The sequence below is a fragment of the Cariama cristata genome, unplaced genomic scaffold (assembly GCF_000690535.1).
Source record: "Cariama cristata isolate BGI_N322 unplaced genomic scaffold, ASM69053v1 scaffold19638, whole genome shotgun sequence".
NCBI lineage: Eukaryota > Metazoa > Chordata > Aves > Cariamiformes > Cariamidae > Cariama > Cariama cristata.
Window position 1 is genome coordinate 1 of NW_009631953.1, and position 9,336 is coordinate 9,336.

At 44.3% G+C, this 9,336-nt stretch overlaps 1 protein-coding gene across 1 annotated transcript; it reads left to right on the forward strand.

The window, feature by feature from the left end:
• Positions 1-184: 184 nt before the first annotated feature.
• NDUFAF4 (NADH dehydrogenase (ubiquinone) complex I, assembly factor 4) lies at positions 185-3,321 on the forward strand (the record flags this gene model as incomplete). The annotated part of the gene is made up of 2 exons (XM_009706174.1): positions 185-282; positions 2,800-3,321. Coding segments are annotated over 2 exons (395 nt in total), but the record flags the coding sequence as incomplete, so codon positions are not given.
• Between the last annotated feature and the right edge of the window lie 6,015 nt (positions 3,322-9,336).

Below are 9,336 nucleotides of genomic sequence, written 5' to 3' on the forward strand. Positions count from 1 at the left end.
TAGCGCGGCGCCGCCGTGTGACGCGGGGTTGTTAACGCTGGCGGAGACGTGAAACCTGCCCGAGCAGCACCGTGCGTTCTGGGAGTCGAGCCGGGAAGCGATGAAGCTGGCAGAACTAACAAAAAAGAAACAATTTGACTGCCTTCTTTCTTTTTGCCCTCCCTTCTTCTCCCGCCGCCTTTAGAGGACCCAGCGGTACAAGAAGAAATTTCCAGAAAGGACGACAGGCTCCTCGCCTTGTTAAAAGATGTTTATGTCGAGTCCAGAGACCCACCTGCGCGGGTGAGCGTGCCTGTCTGGGGGAGGCATACTGGTTTTCGAACTCAGCACAAATTCTGTATAAAGAAAAATACTCGATTAGTGCCTAAAAGCTACCTTTTTTATAGATAAAAGTGGTGTTTTCATTACTCTTTTTATACATCAGTAGCTCTGACTGTGTTTGACCCTGGGTCTTGAACGTGTGACAGATGGTTATAAAACCTTTTAAATGCTTACGCAGTCTTCCTTCTTAACATCACGTTGACCTTAATTTGTTTTTCACCTAAATTCCCATTTCTGCTTCCTCTAAGGCAGAAGGACAGTTGGCCAGCCTTTGGCAAAGATGCAGGAGTTTGCCAGAGGTCTCTCGTAGAGTTGTTAGAAGAAAAGAGATTGAGAGTACTGTGGGAGAATGGATGTCGGTGGGGGTTGGTCTCTTCTCCCAAGTAACAAGCAATAGGACAAGAGGAAATGGCCTCAAGTTGCACTGGAGGGGGCTGAGATTGGATATTAGGAAAAATTTCTTCACCGAAAGGGTTGTCAGGCACTGGAAGAGGCTGCCCAGGGAAGTGGTGGAGTCCCCATCCCTGGAGGTGTTTAAAAGACGTGTAGGTGTGGTGCTTAGGGACATGGTTTAGTGGTGGGCTTGGCCATGCTACGTTAGCGGTTGGACTCGATGATCTTAAAGGTCTTTTCCAACCTAAACAATTCTATGATTCTATGTGGTAGAGGACAAAGACATTAACATTTTAGTGGAGCCTTTAATTACTGATGTTAATGTCGTACTATGCAGAGACTTTTCCCTGTGTGGCTGAGGAAGTGCCTTAGGTTTTTTTCTGCGTAACCCTCTGGATTGTTTGGTGATGAGTTCCCTCATTGCCAACAACTGCAGCCTTTGACTTGGAAGGCAAAGCATACCCCTTCCAATAAAATGCAGACTGGGGTTCAGTCTCTTCTTTTCCACCATGTTACGTTATGGCTTGTGCATTTTACCTGTTGCATTACTGGACCACTTTATTCCAGCTGCTTTATTCAGTAATAAAAGTTTTATAATCATCTAGCAATAAAATTCCTAAGTCTCTCCAATTTGCCACTTTCATAGTACCTTGTATTCAAGACTAAAAGTATTTAAAAATGCAAATGGATTTCTACAGTCTCCCCCTGAAGTTTCCAAGCAATCTCTATCCTTAATTTTCATAATAGAGGTTAGGACTCTAATTTGCCAAAGGTCTAATTTCACTATCTTTCAATATTCATTTGTAAGCCTGTCAAGAGAGATTTGAGGAAAAACCCAGAAGTGGAAGAAATCTTAGTGCTTGGTTCCATGCCTGCTCTGAGGTTGCTGCCACCTAAGACTTGGTCTTGTGGTATATCTACTTGCAGTTGTTAGGAAGAGCACAATTAATGTGTTAGCACAGAAGCTTCATCTAAAAGCTTCCTTCCTTTCCCGATGTTGTTCTGAACACTTTGTGCATTGTGTACGTATACACACCTATATGCATTTGGTATGTCCGTCTGTGGTAAGTGGAAAAGCACCAACTTTAAGTCCTGAAGTGACAGATATCCAGAGACAGATCACTTTATTAAGACTTGAAAAAATGTTCGTTATCTGAGCACAGTTTTAGCACAAAGTAAAAGGAAGAGATGGAGAACTGGTAGCATCATCGGACATTGTCTGTAGCTTAGAAACAGCCAGGCAGTTACAGATCCTGTAGCATCCACATCAGTTTTTCTCAGCTTGTGAGTTAATACAGAGTCTCTGTGGGCTAATCAGTGGCTGTGGACTATGATAACTTCAGAAGTACTCTTTCTTAGATTTAAGAAAGGTTTTCATTGTGTCTTTTTTTGCAGTGTCATTCACTGGTTAAATCTTAATAAAAGGCAATATGGGGAAGGCAGAGCTGGTTTGGAAATGACTTGGAAATACAAAGGGACTTGCGAGAAGAGACTTCACATGCCAGAGCACTGCAGTAGTCATGGAAATTAAACTCCATATGATGCTGCAAAATAGTTTCTTTTTGTCCAGCAAAGCCTGTTCTCTAGACAGAGCAAAAGAAGGGATATCTTTTAGTTGCAAAACTAAAATCTGAAAATGAAAGAAGGAGAGAGAGACTATATGGAAAAAGATTTCCAGTGGTATCAGAAGAAGGACACCAATTTGTAGTACGAATTTTTTTTTTTTTCCCCTTGCCGTGAATCAGTGCCAAATATTAGGTTATCTGCATTTACGTTTGGCTACCAAAATCTGCAGTTTGCCTTGTATGAAGGGCTGCTGAGTCTGTACAACGCTCAGAGTTCAATGGGTGGTAGCTTTTCAGAATTTGGGTGGGGCTTGACATCGTATGTACAATGGCTGTGGAAGAACTGACAGTTTTTGTGATATCAAGAAGCAAAGCTGGTTAAGCATTATTATTATTATTTTTAATGCCGGGAAAATGGGGAAACCTAACAGGAATATTTAGGAAAACAGCTTGGCTGCTACAGTATGCATAGTAAACAGAACTGCTGTTAAGCTCTTTTTGTTTTCCTTCCCACAATTAGGTAAAAGATGGAGGTGGTGAACATCTTCCATGTAAACAGGAGGAAAAGAGACTTACAAAACTAAGCCACTTGGGATATCTAGATGTTATGAAAGTTCCCAAAGGCAAAATTTCCATTGTGGAGGCTCTGACCCTTCTTAATAATCATAAACTTCGTCCTCAAATATGGACTGCAGAGAAAATAGCAGTGGAATACAGTCTGGAACTGAAGGAGGTCAACTCTCTTCTGGAATTCTTCATTCCTTTCACTGTGCAGGAATTTCCTAAAGAAACCAAAAAAGCTATAAACCCAACATAAAAATAATTACCAAAACTTTGCGTGATCTCACTTGTGTCTTAATTTTGCTCTTGAGTATATTCAGTGTCTGAAAAGAGTTGGTAACGTGTCATCCAACAAGGCTGCTTCCTTATACCACTAAGATGTATATTCAAGCAATTCTATTCTATATTGGATTGCTTCAGTTAAATGCAGCAATTATAGGATACAATTTGTAAACCAGAATATAACTAATGAGTTGTATGAGAGCATGTCACACGATTCTGACTATCCCATTTGTATGTCACGGGTTCAGTTAAAACATGCCAAGTTCTAGTGAGAACTTTACCTTAACAGATTGCCTTTCTTAGCAGAGACTTCCTGGCCTTCAGCTCCACCGGTGCTCTGTGTGTATTAGCTCCGTCCTTTCACGTTACAGTGTTCTTTCAAGGACTTGCTGTCAAGGTGTGTGTATGTACAAACGCTGTGTTTCTTCTGGGTAAGAACGGAAGAGTATTTATACTTTGTAAAGAAGGTTAACCACAAGATCATTTGGGAAATTCAGCTGTGTCCAACTTAAAATAAAAAGAAGGTGACTAGCAAGAAGGCCTCTTTCTGATGCTGGGACAGTAATGGCTGATGTGTAGCTCTTCTTCCGCTCTGTTCTGATTTAGCTTAAATACCTTCACCTCCCCAGGTACTGTCCGTCGGTCAGGGAGTTTGTAAAGTGTGATCATCCTCTAGCATCAGCCTTTTGCAACAGTCTGTGCCACCTGCTGGATGAGAAGTAATGCTTCGTATTACAATTAATAGGTAGCTATGAAATGCAACTGGATCTACTAATTGGACCTACTAGTAGGTCTTCTGTGAATGTCTGCCAGTCCTGTTACTATAGCCCTTTTTCGCCGTGGAGGCCGTGTCAGACTTACCCAAATGTGGGTTAGATCAGGTCACGTTCACTCACAGTAAGTTACCCACGTGCTACCAGACTGAAGATGAACAGCATCCTTTCCAACTGGGAGTAAAGGATGACACAAACTGTGAGGTGGTAACGGTGGATGGTAACCGTCTCGATACTGTGACTACTCAGGTCCGTGTAGGTGAGGAACAAGTTTTGCACTGACGATTAATGCTGTAGTGAAAACTTCACTGGTTCATGTTTTCCAGATAAGTTGGTGGGGGGATAATCAGAATTGATAGTTTAAAATGCGTTGTGGTTGCCTTCATTGCAAAGAAACAAAAACCAAAACTTAACTGTATGCGGAGCTAACATTCCTAGTGCCCATCACCAAAGGAGTTGAATTTATTAAGAGTCTGGAAGTCAGCACCAGGCCTACAATGTAACTTTCTTTTTAAGAACTTTTCTGCCAGGTTTTAGATTTCGGAGTCTGGTAAATACCTTGCCAAGAAGATGACCAGCTTTGCTATTTCACAGCAAGATTCTTCCCACTTCTCTCTCTCAGATGGAACAAGGTATTTACAGTACAGTTTGCCACAGTGTATACAAGGTTTTGCTGGGTTCATTTCTTAAGTACATAACGCTGTACCTTAGTGGAAGATGACACCTAAGTGCATTGTATAAAAATTTGAAATTGTTAATCTTTGGATGTGTGGATTGGGGATAGGCTTGTCATTCTTCCTGTAACGTAATGGGGACAGAGCTGCACTCTGAAACCAATGCAGCCGAGTTACGTACCGCATTAAGATTTTTCTGTTTTCCACAAAATACTCTGTTTTATAGAATGTTGTAACAGAAGTACTTTACTGTTTGAGTACTGTTCACCCTAATGTAATATTTAAGGTAATATTTAGCAAACAGCTGTGGAATGCATTTGGTACAGATACTGTTGTTGTTATCACTGGAGACGCTGTGATTTCCTTTAAAAATTACTCTTTAATGAGGTATTGGAGTTTATTAAAAACTCACTGCAATCGGCACCAGACAACAGCTTAACCATGCCCCTTGACTAACTTGGTATGTATTCTAGCTTCTTTCATCTGCATTTGCAAACCATTTTGTGACGTGACCACACCGTTACAGTACTCCGTTTCACATCGCAAGTCCCTCGAGGCGTGAGGGTGTGCTGCTGCTTTGCTTGCACCCTTCTGCAGGCACGTGCTGTGCAACATTTGGTGCTTATCACGTTCAGTGCTCCAGCCATACCTTCAGGACAAAATCCTGTGCGGGAGTGAGATGACTGCAAAGCTATCCCTGGGTTCTCTGGAGCCAGGATCTCGTCTTCAGAATACATTGCCCACGGTGGGGAAGCAGGCAGGTCCCAGAGCACGGAGGTGGGCCAGGGATCCATCTCCCTGGAAGGGGGTGAGCTCCCGGTGCCCCAGAAGGCTCCTCTGGAGCAGGGAACATCTCTGGCACAGCGTGTTCACTTCAGGAAGATTGGATGCAATGCAGTTCGCTGTCGGCACACAGATTCTTCTGCCAGGCAATGTCAAACCAGCATTATGAAGGCATTGCTGATGGTACGGGATCATGTAAAATCTATACCTTTATCCAAATTACCCATAGTCTGAATGTTTAGCTTTCGCTGTCTCTTCATGGAGTGTTTTACTTGCCCAAAGCTCACAAGAAGATCCAGGAGCATGGATCTTTTCCTCTTTGCTCTGGTGGGAAAGCCTGTCCCTGATCAAGCACTCCCAACACTACCGTCTTGTCCTGTTTTGGCTACCGGGCACAGGCAGCTGCAGGGTCCTTGGCAGGTGTGTGCTTAGGCTGTGCTCAAGTGAGTACGTGTTTGAAGATAGCGCTGTCTTTAGGGTTGGTGTCTGGGACAAGACTATTCTCACTGTTACATCTTTTTGGGAACTGCTTGTTTCCTTCCTTCCAGTTTCAAGGGACTCTTAACTCATCAGTTACCTTGCCTGCTTACCCGTTTCTGGTTTTGATGCAATTTCTAATCAGAATAATAATGGTATTTTCTTTACATTTCTAACTTGGTTTTGCCTGCATCCCTTTCTGTCTATATCCCTTTCCTGTAGCTGTTTGGCTGTCAGCTTAAGGAAAAGATACTCTTCAAGCAACTGTTTTGAAGAGGTAATTATGGAGAATTTGTGGGAACCTGCAATTCGAATTTCTGGTACTCACACGTGGAGAATTTTCCATGTTTTATTGCCATGCATGTGGTGCACCAAATGTAGCTCCGATGTTTTTGGCCACCATATAGAATCATTACATTTGGTAGGGAACAACCTGCCTCACTCAAACTGCTTTGTTCTTGCTGAATTGATGTAAAATGTGTAGCAAGTGTAAGCTTTGTGAGCCTGTAAGGGAGTTGTTTCGTTTCTAGTGTAGATGACACACCGTTAACGAACTTCTTTGTGTGTGGCATTATTACAGCAGTTTTCCAAATGTCACTGAATAAAGGCAGGGCCGCCTTGGGCTCTGAGACAGAGTGAGTACACGGGGCAGGCTGAGCCTCATTTGGAACTGAGGGTTGCATTCCTGGTGAGGCATAAAATTACATTTCTTCAGGGGAGTTCCAGCAGGTATACTTGAATTTTTCCAAAAAATGTCTCTTTAGGGGGAGTCTAGAAGCTCACTTACCCATGTTTTCCGAGACATAGTCCCATTCCTCTGGGCTTGTTCTATCATTATGTCTGTTCCCAGCCTTCTCTAGCCAATCTTCTCTGCTGTGAAAACTTTATGCGCTTGCACTCTGGCTCTTTACTAGCTCACATGCAAATCTCGGTTGTTTTCTGCCCTTTCAGTATCAACAGCCTGTTTTATTGCTGCAGAGCTCGCTTGCCTTCTAGGAGTAGCACATCTGCCGAGGTAGAGAAGAGAGGACTGAGCACCTGTTTTGCTCTGCAGAACTTGCGAATAGGACAGATTTTCAAAAGGATGGAGCTTTTCATACATCTTCAAAAGCTGCTCTGTTGGGATATGTGAAACTCGGTAACCTTGTGCTGTCTCACCGTGTATTCATCGTAGCTAGGTTCTTGCAGTCTGATGCCAGGACTGCAAGATTGGAGCTGTGAGGCCGGGAGAGTTTTAACTCTGCTTTCTCTGCAGGTTAGTCAGAGGGAACTTAGTACAAAAGGCGATTTTTCTGTAGCCTTCCAGCACAGGGAACTTGTCTTTTAAGCTACCTCTTTTTACTCAAGGAGAAAAGAAAATGATGTTTATATGCGAGAGGTGTGTACTAAACTTATAAAATGGATTATCTTATTTCTGTATTGAAAACTGGAGTCCAACCTCAAGTAGTCATAAAACAGGATCAAAACGCAAAAGTTTAAAAAGGCGTCTGCCTCACCTTGTTTCATCTGAGCATCGTGCTTTCATGTTTGAGATTGCGTGAAGCTTCACGTTTCACAGCTCTGCTCTGGAGCCCATTTCTAAACTGGAGTTTTCTGGTTCTTAATCTGGTGGTGCCAGCGCTGAACTGACAGCAGGGGAGTCCTGACCAGTACCAGTGAGCTTCAGGTGCAAACAGATCTTGGCACTTGAGACTGCAGCCGTCGTACGCCGACTGATGTGCTATTAGCAATCAAAAATTGTGTCGGTGCCTGTTGTTATTAAATCTGTTTCTAGCAACCTACAAGTCTAACGAATTCTGTAACCTTTCATGGTTTAGGTATTGCTGTGTTGTTATCAGAGCTAAGTGTTTTCTGCTGAAAAAAAACCACAAAAAACATGGATTAATTTCTCTTAGAAACTTGACATTAGTTTTCTTGATCTGAAACAGAGGCTTAGATTTACAGGAGGCAACAGCAGCGTTAGGTACCAGCAGCACTGCAGGAGCTCCTGCAGCTCCATGAGGCAGAGTGGGGTTTGATGTGTCTGCTGCCCGAAAGAGAATTAAAAAAATTAATCTGCCAAGGTGGTTCTATGACTGTTGTGCAAAATCCCCTTTGGGTGTGGGTTACTTCAATTGCTGAAGCTCTGTCTTTGAGTGGGATGGTTTGGCCTCCTGACGGGAGTAGTGCTGCTCTGTGACCCAGGAGGGAAGCGACTGGGGGCAGGATAGGCCCCATAATCATCTCCTATAAGGACTCCGTGCATGGGAATGGAAAATACACGGTGTCTTGTAGGACTGAGGCTCTCAGGCCACTACATTTTAGAAAGCTGAGGGAGGCGATGGTATGGCTGCAGGAATCCCTACCTTTGGAATTGTCACCCAGCGGCAGCCACACCTGTGGGAAGAAGGGATCCCACTGCTGATGAGCTGCAAATGGTGCTGATGAAAGCAAGATTTGCTCCAGCCAGGGGCTGCTGTAATTGGGAGCCTGAATGTAAAGTTGCAGCTGGAAGCTTTGCTTATGTGAGAGAGATGGGGACTCTGCAGAAAGGACAAGAGCGCTGGCAACTCGGGTGCAGCTGGGAGCGCAGAGCTGGTTATAATTGCCTGGGCTGGCAGCGGGAAAAAGAGACAAAGGTGGAGTTTTCAGGCCATTTTCTCTGAACTAAAGTATGCCCCGTTATTAATTGCACAGGGCTTTGTTCCCAGGAAAATCAACACGGTGCGGTTTGTGACTCAAGCAGTTCTGACCCTACCCAGGCCACGTGTTGGGTATGAGGTCGGGGCAGAGGGCTGTGAGCAGGGATGGGCAGAACCGGGCTGAGCTGCCGTAGGGACAGCTCTGCCGGGAGCTCTACCTTGCATGCGTGTCACACATCATTGCCTTCTGTCTCCGTCCCTGGTGTTTGCAGCACAGCACTGTAGCCTAAAGGATGCCACAGGCTTGATGGTTAGGTGACTCTTCTTTCAGTGGGGGCTGTGGATTTACATCCTCCTTAAGGTGAAGCAGAAATTGAGTGTCAGGTGGGAGTCTAGCTTAGCTGTCTCCATGCCCCCCAAAAGCTGGAAACCGTGGATCTTATTTTAGTTTCCCCCTCGCACCATGAATTTCCTTCGTGAGCACCGAGCTCAGTGGGTCGGTGGGGCTGAGGTGGGGAATCGGCAGGGGCTGCATCACGGTGGGTGCAGGAAGGGCTGACAGCTGCTTGGGGAGAGAAGCCTTGCTTGTTCCTTACCACTCCCACCCCGCTTCCCAGCACCACGGCCCACCACCGCCCACCGCCTCTCTTTTTCCTAGCTCAGGCAACTGGCAGACCACTTTGTGAACCACTTTAATTCACTAACGTGGCACAAAACAAATCAAAACGGGTATATTTAAAACTGAGAAGGAGAGATAGTCTTTACCGTTGTCGGCATCAGTGGCTATCCTTTGGTTGGAGCCAGCACATATTCAGCTTACTTCTGTTATCAGCCATGTCCACTGGGGGAAACAAGTTATTAAAATTGGGTATGTTTTTTGTGCACA